At 39.5% G+C, this 18807-nt stretch overlaps 1 protein-coding gene across 1 annotated transcript in view; it reads left to right on the top strand.

Moving 5' to 3' along the window:
* The window catches only part of CFAP44 (cilia and flagella associated protein 44), a 134116-nt gene that overhangs the window by 37451 nt on the left and 77858 nt on the right, over positions 1-18807 (top strand). Inside the window, exons 13-19 of the mRNA XM_056109135.1 lie at positions 1232-1342; positions 4695-4856; positions 6998-7225; positions 13252-13397; positions 16016-16286; positions 17425-17480; positions 17668-17830. Of these exons, the coding sequence (XP_055965110.1) occupies positions 1232-1342; positions 4695-4856; positions 6998-7225; positions 13252-13397; positions 16016-16286; positions 17425-17480; positions 17668-17830 (1137 nt within the window). The remainder of the gene's footprint in view (positions 1-1231; positions 1343-4694; positions 4857-6997; positions 7226-13251; positions 13398-16015; positions 16287-17424; positions 17481-17667; positions 17831-18807) is intronic.

Here is an 18807-nt window from a genome sequence, read left to right on the forward strand (position 1 = left end):
CAACACAAAGTAGAGGATCTCAACAGCAGAAAGACAGAAGTTGAAGATTGAATCAGTGAGATCAAGGATAGGCAGAGAAAACCTTCATTCAAAAAATGTTTAAAATGTGAAGAAAAAATAAGATATTTATGGGACAGCATTAAGGGGAACGATATTCTTGTCACAGCAGTTTGGGAGCACAGGAAGGAAAGAGGAGAATTGTTCATTGAAAAGAAGAGACAAATGGAATTTGACCATGATACAACAGACAGGCACCAGAGTACAGGGGAAGAGGAAAGGGTAGACCAAAGAAACAAAGACACTTATCCTAAGAACACACACGAACAATTAATTCAGAAAGATATATGCATACTTATAGTTATTGTGGTGCTATTTTTAGTAACTAAGATGTGTGAAGTAATCCACATGCAACAACTGATGAGTATATATATGCTCTCTCTCTTATACACACATACACACACAGACACATCTGCATTCCACATTCAATGAGATGATTCAAGTAGAAAAAAGTATGAAAACCTGAATTTTTCTATAGCACATGTAGAACATAAGGGTAGCTGGATAAGCTTGGTAAGCAAAATGAGTTAGAAAGAGAAAGACACCTACTGGGTGACGTCATTCATGCAACAGTGACCAACAAAAACAAATACTTATACTCTGAAAATAAAATCTGAGGATACCACAGTGGTTTGAGGGAGGGATCAATGGGTACTATGTACTGTGGTGGAGGCATGTTGACACCTTGATGGCATTCATGAATGATAGCATTATACCCAAAAACAATTATTTCTATAATATAAAAATATTTACACTCTGAGAAACCAATGTTTCAACAATAAAGTAATTTTCTCGGGATAATTTTGGGTCACCATCAATACAAGTTTGCAGTAGATTTACTATAGCTCTTGCTTTATGTTGTTTTCTTTTGGGGTCACACTTAGTAGTGCTGAGGGCTTACTCCTAGCTTTGTGCTCCGGAACACTCCTGGCAGTGCTTGGGGGAATCATATACAGTGCTGGGAATTGAGCCAGGATCAGCCTCATATGAGGGAAACACCATAGCCATATGCTATCTTTCTGTCTCTATTATAGCTCTTAAATTCATCTCTGTACTTTGATCACTTGATCATTTGACTTCCCGTACTGTATCTGTACTTTATGGACTTTCTCTGTACTTTATGGAATGAATTTTATAATAATGTATGTTTGGTGGACATTTCTATTTTTCTCAGAGTCGAGATCAAACAGTGTTCTTCTTTGATGTGGAAAGAGATTATAAACCAATTGGTTATATTACTACTCCTGGACCCGTTTCCCATTTAATATGGTCTCCAGTCACACATGTAAGTAACTATTTGCCTTCCTGCTTAAATCTCAATTAATGAAATGATTTAAAAGACTAGAGTTGTTCTAGTGGAATTATTTGCCTTACGCAATGGGTTGATCCCATTGTGAGGGGTAAGAACTATTTTCTCAGTCATTTAAAAATTATTTTAAATTGAGATTATGTAGTTTATAATACTATTAAATATTTTAATCACTTTTTAATTGTCATTCAAGTTCCATGGTTGTCAATAGTGTTACTGCTATGCTTTTGGTGACAAAATTCATGCACCTCTCCTGCCACCAAAGTGCCCCAAACTCTCTAGCACAGACGTCACAGTCACTCCATCCATTCTCCACTCAGTAACTTCAGTTCTCTTATCAGAGAAGGCAACTCCTGATTGATTTATCTGTGATCAGGAGAGATGTTTTTAAAATATATTTTTTTTGTTGTATGTTTTTCTCTTGGAGTGTTTTTCTTAGGGTCTCTTTTAGCTGGCTCCCTTCGGGCTCATTGAATCTGAATGCCTGCATTGTCCAGTTCTGGGAATTTTTCAGCAATGATTTGTTTAACCATGACTTTTTCATTGGGACTGTTTCCCTGACCTTCTGGTACGCCAATGATTCTAATGTTGTTCCTAGGACTCTGATTCGCTCTTTTGAGGGCTATTTTGAGGTCTCTTACCATTGTTTGTTGTTGCCTGTAGGCTTCCTGCAGCTCATCTTCCAGCTCACTGATTCTGTCTTCAGCTGTGGCCATTCTACTGTTGAGGGCACACATTGAGTTTTTTATTTCATCTACTGAATCTTTTATTTGTGACATTTCTGTGCGTAGCTTTCCAATTTATGCTCTCATTTCTTCCTGTATCTTCTTGGTTGTTTCTTTCATGTCCTCCTTTAATTTTACTCAATATCTATCTCACTGTTTCATTGAGTTCATTGAACATCTTTATTACTTCATATCTGAATTTTTTATCAGAGATCTCCCTTAGGTGAAGTAACACCTAATGAGGCTTCTGGTCTCTTTTCATCATCCTTTCCTTGTGGTAGGGATTTGCATTGTTTCTTCATGTTGGTGTGGTGATATGGAGACTGAGATGTTACACGAGAGTGTTGGGTTTGAGTAATTACCTGTGGTCCAAAATTAGGCCACACCCACTTCTGCAGAGGCCACACTTGCTTCTGAAGAGGCCACGCCCCATACGAATACCTGGTGTGTGGGGGGGGTATAACGGGGGGGGGGGGTGCAGGAGAGAGCCAGGTGCAGTGTTGGGGACAAACAGGAAGAGGCTCAGGGATGAAGGGCAGCCCTGGGTCCTAGAGGACGCCTGGGGCGACTGTGCAGGGAAATTGGAGTCCCAGGTTCGAATAATGACTGACCTGGGGGAGGAGAAAGGAGAAAATACCTGGCCCGGGCGCCGTGTTGGGGACGAACAGGAAGAGGCTCAGTGTATATTTTTCTCTAAAGGAAAATTATTTAAAAATTTTAAAAAATTCAAAAAATATTCAGACTGAAGGGAAAGGTGTTTGATCATTGCATGACCGAGACTTACACCTGAAAGCTTTGTAACTTTTCCCACAGTGAGTCAATAAATAAATAAAAAAAATTCAGACTGATAATTGTTTTTCAGCTAAGTTACTTAATTGATTATAATAAGTAATAATAATTATTATATTATATATTATATATTTATATCACTATCATTCTGTTGATCATCAATTTGCTCGAGCAGGCACTAGTAATGTCCCCATTTGTCCCAGCCCTGAGATTTTAGTAGCCTCTCCTTACTCGTCCTTCCTGATGTCCCAGGAGCTGCCCAGAAGATGCAGGCAGGTGCGTGCTTGTCAGTGTGCAGATTGTTACAACAAGCCAGCTGACAAAAGCTTACATTTGGTAGACTGGGAACACCGGTAAAAATGATTAGAGGTTGCCCCCAAAGCCTCCGTCCCTCTGGGAGAGCCCGGCAAGCTACTGAGAGTATCCCGTCTGCAAGGTAGAGACTGGCAAGCTCCCCGTGACGTATTCGACATGCCAAAAACAGTAACAATAACAGGTCTCATTCCCCTGACCCTGAAAGAGCCTCCAATATATTTATATATTATTATTATTATTATTATTATTATTATTATTATTATTATTATTGGGGGTGAGCCATATCCAGCAATACTCAGGGGTTATTCATGGCTATGCACACAGGAATCATTCTTGGTCATGCTTGGGGGACCATATAGGTCACTGGGATTGAACTTGGGTCATTTGTGCACAAGGCAAGCACCTTCCCTGCTGTAGTATCACTCTGGTCCACAGTAATTAATATAATCTGTATTAAATTTATTATACTATTTAATGCTTTCTTTTTGTCCCACATTTTAATTATTTCTTTCTTTGCCTACATGTGAGCTGACAAAAATTCATTCTACTGTTTGAACTACACTCTTTTTATTCTTTTTTGTGATTTTCTTTCATTTAAAAATATAATGTCCTTTTGTCCTAAAAGTCTAATCTTTATTTTTTTACCAGAGAGGTAAGCACCTTAATGTCTTTCTTTTGTCCTACTTCTGAACTGATACTCTGTTGTTTTTCTAAAATAACAATAAGGCCCTCCCGTTGATCATCGATTTGCTCGAGCGGGCCCAGTAACGTCTCCATTGGAGACTTTGTTGTTACTGTGTCTGGCATATCAAATACTCTCGGTAGCTTGCCGGGCTCTCCGAGAGGGGCGGAGGAATCGAACTCTGGTCGGCCATGCTGGCTGCGTGCAAGGCAAACGCCCTACCCGCTGTGCTATCGCTCCATGGCCGAGTGGTCTAAGGCGCCAGACTCAAGTTCCTAAAATAACAATATCCTGTTAAATTAAAAAATGCAATTCTTATAAGGTAGATATTCAATTGACATTTACAAATTTTGCCCACATATAGACCATTTTCTTTAAAGATGGTAAGGACTATCTTTACTCTTTCACATATGAGACTTTTTCCTTCTGTCTGAAAGGAGAGAGCAAAAATCTTGGAGGATCTACATTTGATTAAGCAGGAAATGATCTATTAGAGGCAGCTGAGATGTCAATGTCCTCCATATACTGTACATTTATATTCGTGGGCAGTTGTAATTTTAATATTCTGTCCTTCAGTCTAATACATATGTTACAACCATATTTGACTCAAAATGTTTTGGCATATATACAGGAAACATAAATTTTATGTCAATACTTGGTTTATTAACGATGATATAATAATTGACATTATTTGCAGTGATTAATAAAATTAACTTAATAACTGAAGCGAGGAATTAAATCTCTTTAGTTATTATTAGTTCATTGCAATGATATTTTTCTGAATTTGAGTAACGTAATAATGTTTAATCTTTGGTAGCCTGAAAGTACTTTACTTATTATCTGTGAGAATGGCTACGTTCTTGAAGCTCCACTTCCAGAAATAAACTTGGAAGAAGATGATTATAATGTCGGCTCCTTTGAAATCAAAGACATGTGCTTAAAGTATTTCCACTTCTCAAGTGTCAAGTCTAAAATTCTGGTATGATTTCAGTGTCAATATTGCAAACCAAAATGCCTGCCAAAAAGGGGGGGAAGAGGGAGCGTGAGGGGGAAGAGGGGAGAAGAGAGTTGGGAGAGGGAGAGGGGTAAGAAAGAAAGAAGAAAAACACCTTCACAGAGCCACAGAGACAAGCAGGGAGAGATGATTGGGGGATGATGGGAGGGACCTTTGGGACACTGGTACTGGGAAGTGTACACTGGTGGAGGGATGGGTGTTGGGATACCCTATGACTGAAATCCAATCATAAACAGCTTTGTAAGCGTCGATCTCACAGTGATTCAATAAAAAAAAGTTTAAAAATACCAAATGAAATTTTGGTATGAGATATCCTTGCAGTATCATCTTCTAATAGCTTTCCTTTTTGTGTTAAATGCTGGCTCTTAGAAACATATAATCTGTCAGAAGGCAGCAGCTAGCAGTGTTAAGTGATAAAGATATCAGATTGAAAAGGCAAAAATAGTTTAGGTATATGCAGAGGAAAGAATGTATAAGTTTGATCAGTAGATAAAAGGAGGTGAAAAGTGGCTGCATGAAGCAGATCTTTAGTACTTAAAGAATGGGAGGAATTTCGAGGAAACAAATGAAAACAGAAAGGAAGTGGGGAGACAGCTCAAATGGATGAGTACAAGCTATACATGAAGGAACCTTGGGGACACACTATCTTCTAAGCAGCAGATTTTGGTAGACCACGTGCACGTCTAGGTGTGTTCCTGTCCGCTGTCACTGTCCTTCGTTGTTCGTTGATTTGCTCAAGCAGGCCCAGTAACATCTCCATTGTGAGACTTGTTGTTACTGTGTTTGGCATATTGAATACTCTCGGTAGCTTGCCAGGCTCTGCGAGAGGGGTGGAGGAATCAAATCCGGCTCAGCTGGGCTGGCTGCACGCAAGGCAAACGCCCTACCGTTGGGCTATCACTCCAGCCCTAGGTGTGTTCCTAAAAGAAAGAATAAAAGAAGAGGAAAAAGGGGGAGGGCAGCAGTAAAGTACAGAGAATTTCCTGAGGAAAGGCAGAATTATGTGATTTTTGGTGTTTTCAGGAAATAAAGTTGGGTGGGGACCGGAGAGCTAGAACAGTGGGTAGGGCATTTGCCTTGCACACAACCATCCAGGTTTGATTCCCAGCATCCCTTATAATCCCCTGAGCACTGCCAGGAGTAATTTCTCAGTTCAAAGCCAGGGTAACCCCTGAGCATCGCCAGGTGTGGCACAAAACCCCAAAAAGTTGATTAAAGAAAGAAAGAAAAAGAAAATAAAGATGCTTAGAGCAGAGGGTGCAGTTTGTGAAGGGGTGTGACAGGAGTCCGTTTACCAGCTTCCGGGCCTCCAAGATATTTCTGTTTAATTCTTATGCCATTAAGTTTCTTTATGATTTTTTTGAGGAATAGGTTGATGTGAGATCCTGAAAACAGGAAAATCATTCTAGGGGATAAAAAATAGAGGTAAAACATGATGAGACATGTTGAAGAGATTTTGAAATAGCCATTGACAGATGCTGAGGGTCCTGAATTACAGTATTACTAACGTTAGAAATCACTTCCCTCCTGGGCTGTTTCAGGCTACCTAATGCATTGGTGAAGAGTGTTAGAACCTGGAAGAAATCGCCTCTCACTAGGAAAGAACAGACAGAATAATATCACAAAACCAGAATTGACGGGAAAAAACAGAAATAAAATCATCTCAATGATTTGAAAATTTTAATGATAAAAATGTGTTCTTCATTTGGCAATTATCTTAAAGTTGTTACATCAAAGCTATGGCTTTCCCCCCCCCCCCCCAGAACTCTTAACTTACTTTGTAATTCCCAACAATGTAGTCATATGAACTATAGCACTGTCGTCCGGTTGTTCATAGATTTGTTCGAGTCGGCACCAGTAACATCTCCATTGTGAGACTTGTTACTGCTTTTGGCATATCGAATATGCTATGGGGAGCTTGCCTTGGGGGCAGGATATTCTGAGTAGCTTGCCAGGCTCTCTGAGAGGGGTGGAGGAATCGAACCCAGGTCAGCCACTTGGAAGGCAAACGCCCTACCCGCTATGCTATCACTCGAGCTCATATATGGGCTCCAGTCATATGAACTACAATTGATTTTGTAACTTCTTAACATCTTTTGCAAAAGAGATCCATAGAAGTGGAAAAGAGAAAGAAACTGAAAGAACAAAAAGAGAAGGAAAGAGAAGAACGACAGCAAGCCGGAGAGATGGCAGAAAATGCAGACAAGGAGATGAGCGATGACATGGAAATGGAGGAGGAAGAGCAGCCATTACCCCCACTCTACATCCCGCCAACCCCCTGCCATATTCTGTCTGGATTTTACTCTGAGCCAGGAAAGTTTTGGGTTTCTTTGGTGAGTAAGGATATAATCAATTGTCTTTGCTTCAGCTCAGCCCAATGTAGTTTACAGTAATTATTTTCCATCACGTTATTACTTCCTTGTTCTGAGGTCAGATTTCATTTGTTAGCCATTGTTGAAGGTGTGAATTGTGACGAATGGATGTGAGTCACAATTGGCTTTGTATCATCTAAACAGCTTTTATTTATCTGATACCATCTATAAATTTCATACTTGGTTCCAGGAAGTCAAAAGATTGAAAGCGGGGCTGGAGGATAGCACAGTGGGTAGGACGTTTGCCTTGCATGCTGCCAACCCGGGTTCGATTCCCGGCATCCTGGTCCCCCGAACACTGCCAGGAGTAATTCCTGAGTGCAGAGCCAGGAGTAACCCCTGTGCATCTCTGGATGTGACCCAAAAAGCAAAAAAAAAAAAAAAAAAAAAAAAAAAGATTGAAAGCAATTGGCAAGAAGTTTTATGGATGACGCTTATTTTTTCCCCAAATACTGAGAAGATTATATTTAAGAGAATAGAAAAAAGGAGGAAAGGGTGGGAAGCCTTGTGTAGTATGGAGAGGCAGCCTTCTAAGCAGGATTCCAGAGAAAGACAGAAACTTTTCTCTCTTTAAGTTTCTTAACCAGGAGGGGTGGGGATGGGGAACTTTTTATTGTCTTAAAAGACAGGAGGCTTGGAAGAGCAGGATGTAAGAGTCTGTTGGAAAGAATTGGTTGTTTTTAAAATTTGAAAACAATGGCAGCATTGTCTAATAGATTCTTGCTTACTTATTGTTATCCATGTGAAACTAGAAGGAAGTCTTTGCAGGTAACGGTTTTCAGATGGACACATTACCACCCTGAACAAATTAGAATATTGCACATAAGGAAGAAAAGAAAAAATAGACATTAGGGAGACAAATACCACAAACTGTCACAATGATGTGATCATGTATTTTCTAATTATATATTTTCTTCTTTTATCATAAACTATTTCATCTATTACAAAGTAAAATATCCCTCATTATGAGTTTTTTGAAAATTTCAACTACATTTATAAAAAATAAACAACACACACACACATATATCACTGACTTATCACTGACTCAGCTGAACCCATGTCTGGCCTGATCATGACTGACTGGCCATGCCACATGTAGCGCTGTAGTTCTGTCCTCCTGTTGTTTATCAATTAGCTCGAGCAGGCCCAGTAACGTCTCCATTGTGAGACTTGTTGTTACTGTATTGGGCATTTCGAATATATCATGGGTAGCTTGCCAGGCTTTGCCCTGCGAGTGAGATACTCTGGGTAGTTTGCCGGGCTCTCCGAGAGGGGCGGAGGAATCAAACTCAGGTCAGCCATGTTGGCTGCGTGCAAGGCAAACGCCCTACCCACTGTCCTATCGCTCCAGCCATGCCACAAGCAGTGGAGGGAAAAGGCAGTTAGGATAGAGAAGGGACTACTATGACAATGACAGTTGGAAAAATGATGACTCTGGATAAGAACTGAGTGCTGAAAGTAGCTAAAGGACAAACATGATAACCTCTCAGTATTACAAGTCAAAATGCTCAAAAAAGGTGAAAGAGAAGGGGAGGGAAGAGGGAGGGTTACGGAGAGGAAGGTGGGGAAAAAAAGAGATGGGGAACTGCAAGTGCTGATAGAGGCAGGCTGAGGGAGAAGGGAAACTGGAGACATTGGTGGTGGGAAATGTACACTGGTGAAGGAACATTATATGACTGAAACCCAATCATGAACAACTTTGTAACTGTGTATCTCACTGTGATTCTATTTAAAAAAGACTTGATTAGCCAAAGGTGTGGGAGCAATGGTTCAGCAACCTGGGTTCGATCCCCAGCACCGCATATGGTCCCCTGAACTCACTAGAATTGAGCCTTGAGTACAGTGTCAAGAGTAAGATTCCCCAGGTCTCACTGCCCCAAACAAAATAAGTAAGCAAATAAAATACCCAAAAGCTAAAGACGGACTAGCCAAGGACTGCAGAAAAATGTCCCTTCCTCAACTTTCCCTTCCTCAACTCTTTCTCAAAATGAATCTTTGATAGTTACGTATTAGAGGAAAGCAATGAGGAGCGTGAATGGAACCCCCTTAGAAATCTATTGATTAATGCCTTTCATTTTGGTTTGTTTTATGAAATAATAATCACTGGCTACTGATGTGTAGGATTTAAAGGGATAAAGGAAAAAAACAAGAGATGATTCTCACCATTAGGAAATTTCCTCATATTATGATAGAGAGAGGCTTAGAAACAACTAGTATATTATGAATTCTAGCATCTTTGAGATGTTTTTGAAAAAAGTTAATATAAGTATAATATAATTTGTGCTTAATTTAGGGATTGTTTGATTACTGAGACATACTTATATACTAAACATGTGCTTGTTATTTGAAATTTAAGTTTAAATAAGCATTCATGGGGGTATGGTGCCACCAGCAGGTCAGTCTGTACCTGTGAGGTGAGTGCATCAGCAGCCTTTAGACTTCCAGATACCCCAAAATTGCTGCTGTGCCTTTGGCCAGACTCCAAAAACTTGGGGCAAAGTTTACCAAGAAAGTAAACGGCCAAAAAAATTAGGTATGTGGGAGACACACCCAAACCACTTCCGCCTCAGTTGTATAATTGGAGGGAAGGCCTCTCTGGTTCCTGATTGAACTGCCTAATGGCCATGATCCCAGAGACTCAGAGATAAATCTCAGAACCCAGTGAATTTCGGCAGAGATATGTCCAGTCCCCACAATGGGTTACCAGTGCCCGACCACCCCTGAGGGAGAAGGGTGTTGTCCCTCTGCCTGCTCCCTCTTGATGGCTCAGTGGCCGCCATCTTCCAGAGGCTATTGGACACTCAGATTTGGGCCTGTAGTGACGAGACATGTGGGGCATCATGCAATGGGGGTGGAGCCGGTCCTTTCCTCCTCGCCCCAACGAGACCCCTGAGTCGCCACAGCTTCTCTGGCTCCTGATCAAGCTGCTTAACGGTCATGATCCCAGAGACTCAGAAACAAATCTCGGAACCCCGCAGCTTTTGGCAGAAATACATCCAGTCCCTGCATTAGGTTACCGGCGCCAGACCACCCTATGTGGGAATAGGTTTTGTGTCTTGGCCTATTCCCCCTGGAGGCTTGGTGGCCACCATCCTCTGGAGGCCATTGAACAATCAGGTTTGGGCCCGCAGTGATGAGACATGCGGGGCCTCATGGGATGGGGGTGGAGCTGGCCCTTTCCCTCCCACCTCAACGAGATTCCGAGTTGCTGCCCAGAATGGCCTCTCTCCCTTCTGATCGAACTGCTTAACGGCCATGATCCAAGAGACTCAGGAACAAATCTCGGAACCCAGAAGGTTTTGGCAGAAATCCCTCCAGATTTAATTGTTAAAATTCCAGAATTCCAAAATTGCATGGCCACTATGCGACTGCATGACATCATATGTTATTCATAACCAGCAATAAAAAAACAAATTGTCTACTGTTGCCTTTTTGGGAAATCTGAGTGTTGAAGTAAAATACCAAATTATAATGGTGGGTCTGGTGTTGAAATATTGAATGTAATCAAAGTAGAGAGAGAGTAACGTGGAAATCATCTGCCCCGCAGGTAGGGGGAGGGTGTGGGATGGGGGTGTATTGGGGTTTTTGGTGGTAGAAAATGGGCACTGGTGAAGGGACGGGTGTTTTATTGTATGACTGAGACTTAAACCTGAAAGCTTTGTAACTGCTCTCACAGTGATTCAATAAATAAAATTATAAAAAAGGAAAAATAAATAAATAAATAAGCATTCATGCTTTCATTTGGTAAGTATAAAAACTGACTTTGTATAAGGCACCATTTCGACTGATTTATTAACCAACCTATAAAATAAGTGCTTTTATAATTCGCACTTTATGCAAAAAAAGAAACTAATGTACAAGGAGGTTAAGTAACTTTCCTAAAGTCATATAACTAATGAGAGGTGGAACCAGTATCTAGGACTCCAGTAAACACAGGTTAAGGTGCTGTAGTCCACAGAAGTAGCAGCACTAACCCTGCTTGCTACAACTCTAGCTTGCACCTAGACAGATGCTTTAGAAAACCATCTCAGTTCTCAAATAAATGCTCTGATCTACTGTTCTTCAGGTTCTCTGTCTTTCCAAACTGTCACTTTACTTCTTTATTTCTCCAGTGTTTTGTACCTTTTCTCACTTTCCAATGATAACCTCATTCTATTTTTCGATGAGGAAGTGAAATCAACCATTTGAAATTCTTTTTCTTGTCTCAGTCAAATTTAATGGCCTACGGGAATCTAGACAATTTTTGTATGTTTGGGTTATTATAATTGGTGAATGGTTACTCTGCAACTTTCCAAGAAGGCTAATGACCTCTTATCCCAGACCTTCTCATTTCATCAAACATTTTGTTTCTGGATTATACTACATTGTCTGCTCTTCAAAACAAAACAAAACCAAAAAACCAAATTTACTTGGTCATTTAAACATTAAACATGTTTCTTAAAATTTCACTTTCCTTCTTTTACATTGGTCCTTTATAGGAACAGTTCTCTTTTTTGATTAATTTTTGTTTATTGACATAACACTGTGTTATAAGAACATAAGGTTTTATTTTGGTAATATTTATAATATTCCCATAGTACACCCCCTATTAAAGTGTCAAGATTATTCCATCACTGTGCATAGGATTCTCTCTCCACATTTGGTAATCTCAGTTCTGTTGTCTGAGTCTAAGGGTTTGTTTTACTGGATATTGCTACAGGAACATGAAAGATTTGACTACAGTCACTGACTTCACTTATTCACCTCTTATTTGGTCTTCAACTCATTTCTGTTTGGGTTCTATCCCCACACTGCACTTCATCAAAGACTCCCACAGAGCCAAACTCAGAAATAATGTCTCTGCTCATTTGGCATTTCAGAAACATGATAGTCTATCCTCCATCATCTTAAGATGTGCTCTTTTCCTGTCCTTCAAGACATCACATCTTATTGGCCACTTTGTTTTCAACTTCTTTTGCTGACTTCTTCACTGAACAGGCTTTAAAAATGTGGTTCTGGGCCTATTCTTGCTCAGTGAATTTATCGTGTGCCCTGTGCTTTAAGTATCAGTTATCTAATGAATCTCAAATTTTATTTTATCCTATTTTAACTTATTTATTGAATCATCATGAGAACAGTTACAAAGCTTTCAGGTTTAAGTCTCGGTCATACAATAATCAAACACCCATCCCTTCACCAGTGCATATTTTCCACCACCAAGAACCCCAATATACCCCCTTCCCACCCCTTCCGATGCTTGTGAGGCAGATGATTTCCACTTAACTCTCTCTCTGCTTTGATTACATCCATCATTTCAATAAAAGATGCACCATTATTATTTGGAAATTTCCCCCAACAATCAGACCTGCTGAAAAGGAATTGTGAAATGATTTGTTTTCTATTGCTGGTTATTAAGACCATATGATGTCGCTATCATGACCTCACGTTTTGGATTTTTGATATTTTACTAATTAAGTCTGGAGGGATTTCTGCCAAAAGCCGCATAGTTATGAGATTGGTTTGTGTGCCTCTGAGTCCATGGCCATACTGGAGAGCTGCTTGTGGGGGACAAGTCTCGGCCTCCGCAGGGCGGGAAGGATGTTCCTGTTCTGCCGCCCCATCCCACGAGGCCACAGTTGCCCCGTCATCGCCGGCTCATACCTGGCTGTCCACTAAGCCTGAGGCAGTGGCCACCCTGCTGCCAGGGGCGGGCGGGGTCGGGGGAAGAAAGGCTGCATCTCAAATTTTAATCTCTAGGACTCTAACAGTCAGTTTTGGGTATCCAACACTAATCTCCCTAATTTGTTTTTATTAATATTATAACATATAAATTAGCAATTAAAATGTTTTATAAAATCAGTACACCACCTCGGAAATCATAAAACCAGATTTTTACACCATTTTGTGGTTTTCAAAATTTTAAATTGTAAAAACTTGTAAAAATTTCTCATATTTTCGTATAACTTATACTCAGATATAATCGTATATGTTGTCAATCTCTGTTTCAGGGTGGTTATGATTGTGGTTTCCTCTATCACTGTGAATTCCCCCCATACGACAAAGATAGTGACATTACAGAAAAGAAAGATGAACCTTTTGATTACCGTTTCCTTGAGGATGCAGAGGATAATCCAATTCAAACTATAATTTTCAGGTAAACAGAATTTTAAAAGAACTTTAAAATGTGATATCTCATTAAGTATTTTTTTCTATCATGGATAGTCAATTTTAAAAGACCCAAGTTCAGGGCTACTCAAACAATATTAAGTTAAATAAATCAAATGAATATATCAAGAATGTTCAGTCTGAAATGTTCAATTTTCACTACCAACTCTTCTGGTTTGAATGGAATTTTTTTAAATTGTATATATTTGCTTTACAATTAATGACGAGATTATTGCATAGTCAGACAATGAAGATGGTTTATTTTCTATTCACTTGTTTTTGGGTCTCACCTGGTGATGCACAGAGGTTACTCCTGACTCAGTACTTGGGGGTAGCTACTGGTGGTGCTTTGGGGACCCAGTGTGCCAGGGATTGAACCCAAGGTTCTTGCATGCAACACATGACCTCCAGCTCTTTGAGCTACCTTTCTGACAAATGAAGGTCTGGGGTAGAGATTCTGGAGATAGTATAAATTGAATCAGTAGTTCTTTGTAGTTGCCAATTGAGTGTAAGTGCTAGTTATTTTTTGAGGACCACCTATATTATTAGCTTCAAATTTTTTGTTTGGTTTTGGATCACACCCAGCTAAGCTCAGTTCTTACTCCTCACTCTTTGCTCAGGGATCACTCCTGGCAGGGCTTGAGGGACTTTATGGGGTGCCAGAGATTGAACCCAGGTCAGCTGCATAAAAGGCAAGTGCCCTACACTCACTCTCTCTCTCTCTCTCTCTCCAGCCTCTCCACATTTCATTTTTAAAAATTTATTTACTATATTGATATTGTCAGAGTTTCATGCATAAAACATTTCAATACCACAGCCTCCACTGGGTTCTCCACTCCAGTCCTGTCCCCCTCCCCATACTCTCTGAGTGATATGTTTTCTGTTAAAATCAAATTCTCAGTTTCTATTGCCTTTGGGTATTTGTTGTTTCCTTGTTACGTTTCTTTATCCCCCACATATGAGGGGGGTCATTCCGTCTGTCCCTCTCCTGACTTACCCCACTCAGCATGAGACTCTCCAGACCGACCCATGTAGCAGCAAATTGTATGATTTCATATTTTCTTATAGCTGAGTATTATTCTGTTGTGGAATGTATCATAGTTTCTTTATCCAAGTTCTTGGGCACTTGGATTGTTTCCAGATTTTGACTATTGTGAATAGTAATAGCATGTACACAGGAGTACAAGTGTCTTTTCTGAATGGAGTATTTGTGAAGACTTTTCTTGCTTTTTTTTTTTCTTATTTTTGTTTTCGGGTAACACCAAGCAAAACTGTGGTGCTCAGGAGTCACTCCTGGCATAAAATCTCCAAATTTTATAGAGTCCTCCCCCTTCATGTTTTTGTATCCATTTTTTTAAATACTGCATAGTTTGTCTGAATTTCATCATATGACTTTTAGAGGACATTTTTCCTAATATATATATGTATATATATATGTGTGTGTGTGTGTGTATAGGCTGTATTAATACATTTAATATATATTTTAATATAAATATAAAACATTTTATATATTTTAATAAATATTTATATATTTTTTTTCAGGGAAAGGGGAGTCACACCAAGGGCCTCCCATATGCAAAGCATTCCTTGACATGTTGAGTTGTCTCTCTGGCCCTAAGACCTTTGTTTAATAAAATTCAAGAGCAATATATCTGCATTATAGCAATAAGTAGCATATCATAGGGATGAATTCTGATCCAAAAACGTACCATTTTGGCCCAGAGAGATAGCTTAACAGTTTGAGTCCATGCCTTACATGCAGGGAACTAGGTTTAATCCCTGAAACCACATGATCCCCTAAACACAGCCAAGAGTTAACCTGGAGCACTGAGCCAGGGACAGCCCCATACCCCCCATCACCGTTGGGTATGACTCTCCAAACCTGAGCCAGATTATGAACAATCACTCATCTTGTTATATTTTTATGATGAGATAAATATACAGTTATTTCAGGTGGGAATATTGACTCCCACCAAACTGTGGATTCTCCGGGCTGCTTTCGAATATGTTACATGTCACCTGACTTCTGGCTTTTTTTGTTTTAATCAAGTGTTGCAGATGACTTGTGTGCAGTGGGGAACAAGGTAGGTAGCCTTGAAAGAAGAATTCTTTCACTTATTTTCACTTAGCCACATCTGTCACCTGCATTGGGTTAGGGTTGGTCAAGTCTGCTCTGAGCATCCACACAACTTGGACGCTAATGTTCCATCAGTTCTACAAGGCAGCTGTCGAACTCCACCTAGGGTTCACTTGCTTGACACCTGCCTGAAACTGGTCCCTGTTATCCATTGATCATTGGGCTGCTGTGAAATGAGGCTCGAACTAGAATTTGCTCTTTGCAGGACACAAAAAAGTCAGCTTTGGGTTTTCCAGGATCATCATCTTTTCTCACAGAAAAGAATTTCAGAAAAAAAGGCAAATGGTGCAGTACATAGTTTTATTTAGAAGAACACAAGGAGCATCGAAGAGAGAGAACGTACACATCACAGTACTTTAACACAGGCAGGAGAGGATGATCCTGTGAAATTGCTAAAATTGTTGTCAGCTTTTTGAATGAGAAATTTTGAATCAACATGAAGAAAAGTTAATTTTGCTTCTGTTTTATAGCTCTAGCCAAATGATGATGTTTTGTGGAATGCAGAATGGAGCAATCCGTGTCTATATCCTAGAAGAGCAGAGTCTTTTACTGAACACCCTGACAGAATACTGGCACTTAGGCATGCATGATAACGACTACGGATGCATCAAAGCCTTAGCAACCAGCTTTGATGACCGATTCTTGGTGACTGTCGGAGCAGATAGTAATATCTTTGTTTTTGATATTATTTCTCAATTTGAGTTAGAGAAAGGCATCAAAGCTAAAGTGCCGCCTCCCAGGGTATGTATCAGAACAAGATAACAAACAAAGCATCTTATTTTAAAAGATAAGATAAAGATAAAGGCCCTCCCGTTGATCGTCGATTTGCTCGAGCGGGCCCAGTAACGTCTCCATTGGAGACTTTGTTGTTACTGTGTCTGGCATATCGAATACTCTCGGTAGCTTGCCGGGCTCTCCGAGAGGGGCGGAGGAATCGAACTCGGGTTGGCAATGTTGGCCGCTTGTAAGGCGAGCGCCCTACCACTGTGCTATCGCTCCAGCCCGTGCTGGTAAAATTGTTCATGTTCCTTAAGATTTGAAAACTCCTGAGCTCAGGAAATAGCTTAAAGGGCTGGGGCACTCGCTTTGCATGTGAGAGTCCCAGGTTTGAACCTTAGGATATCAGACTCCTGAGCACAGAAGGACAGCCAAGCAGAAGCCTGGCTCTTTATTAGGAGAAAGAACAGAGAATGCACAAGTTAAATTTTGCTTGATAACTGATTATCTATAAAGAACCGAGACTCTGCTTGGCTATTTCTGTTCCTGAACAGTGTAAAACATTTTACTGTACAGTATCTGAATAAACAAATACTTTAAGGTGTTTGCATCATACTATGTGCTAATTTAAGTTGGCATTACTTCTGAGGAAACCTTCATACTTTTATTAGCTTTTTTCCATGAGGAGTATTCTATGCACTTCTCACTGTTTATCTTCTTTTAAGGAACTTCAAATTAAATGCATATGCATACATATACTTAGAAACATGGATACAAATGAGGTATTTTTGGGTGTAATGAATGTACGGAATATGCTAAAATATTTTCAAATTAAAGACTTAAAGTGTATGTGTGTATTCTTTTTAAATAGCACATCAATATTGACAATTTATAATTTGGTGGGGAGCTAAGGGAATATTAACATTTTGCATTTAGGTGATTAGGTTTTAAGACTTTTTCTTTGTGCCACTTTAAATAAAAAAAGCACAAACAAATAAATTTACAACTGCCTTTGTTCTCAAGTTAATTTTTTTGTGAAAATTTTTCTAGACCTACAATTGTTAATAATTGTAGGGTAAAAACCCTCACCTAACCTCATATGAAATGTGCTAAGAGAATTATGGCATTTTAAAAGACCGACGTTTTATTTCCCTTCCTATAGGTTGGAATTGAACCAGAGCCAATTGTAGAAGATATTGATGATCCTAAAGCCTACAGGTATGGGGATTTGATAAATACCTACTAGGCCTTGGATTTTATAGAACAAACCAACATTTTACTATTGATTGATAATAGGACGTTTCATTAACTAAGCCAAATGAATTTACAAATTATCCAGTACTATTTCCCTCTTAAGCTATTTTCTATATCCTAACTTGTTATCCACTTAAATATCTGCTTTTAGTATTGAAAATGCCAGAAGAAAAAGGGAACATGACAAGATAATGAAAGAAGTGGAAGAAGTAAAGGCTAAGAAGAGAGAAAAACTCAAAAACTTGAGGGCTGAATTTCAGAAACTATTACAAATAAATGAGGAATTACCAAAGCATATGAAATTTAAACGAACAGTAAGCCTAAATTAAAATTAAAGTTTTAACATGTTTCTGGGTTCAATTCCTGGCATCCTCTATGGTTTCCTGAGTCTGACCCAGAGTGATCCCTAAGCACAGAGCCAGGAGTAAGCCCTGAGCACCTCGGGTATGGCTTAGAACCACCCTTCTGCCACCATCACCCTCTCCCCCATATAAAAAAAAACTAAAGCATTCAAAACCATCTTCTCTTAATCTGATTAGTGTGCTGGCAGCAACTGAAAAACAAGTACTTGATACATGGCTTAAAATACAAATAATAAAAAGTTTACTTATGACTCTAGCTATTGCATTTTTGTAAGAAGATAAGATAAAATTAATTTTGAACCTAGCTATCAACTTTTGCTGTACCTATTCAAGATATCTGACAAATAGGTCATTATATAATTTGACTTTGGGGTTCCATTGTCTATAGCACTGTAGCACTGTCCTCCCATTGTTCATCGATTCACTTGAGCAGGCAACAGTAACGTCTCACAACAAATTGTGAGACTTGTTGTTACTGTTTTTGGCATATCAAATACGTCACGGGTAGCTTGCCAGGCTTTGCCCTGGGGGCGAGATACACTCGGTAGCTTGCCAGGCTCTCCGAGAGGGGTGAAGGAGTTGAACCTGAGTCGGCCGTGTGCAAGGCAAACCCACTGTGCTATCGCTCCAGCCCTCCATGTCTATAACTCAATTTATTGGAGAGATAGTATGTTGCTTCAAAAAGTTCAGAAAGTTGTTTTAATATAATTCTAGCTAAAGAGACAATCCTTAAATTATTTAAGCTAATTTTGTTTTTTTTTTAACCTTTGCAATTTATAGCAATGCTCCACTTCTTTTTAAAACTTCTTTCTAATCAAAATTCTTGTCAAGTGCCTAATCAAGAAAAAAAAACAGAATTTATCACATTGACCGTACCTCTTGAATTTCCAGCCTTACAATTCTAGAAGTCTTTAGTGAAAGGGCTTTGA

This window comes from Sorex fumeus, unplaced genomic scaffold (assembly GCF_029834395.1).
Source record: "Sorex fumeus unplaced genomic scaffold, SorFum_2.1 ptg000265l, whole genome shotgun sequence".
In the NCBI taxonomy this organism is placed as follows: Eukaryota; Metazoa; Chordata; class Mammalia; order Eulipotyphla; family Soricidae; genus Sorex; species Sorex fumeus.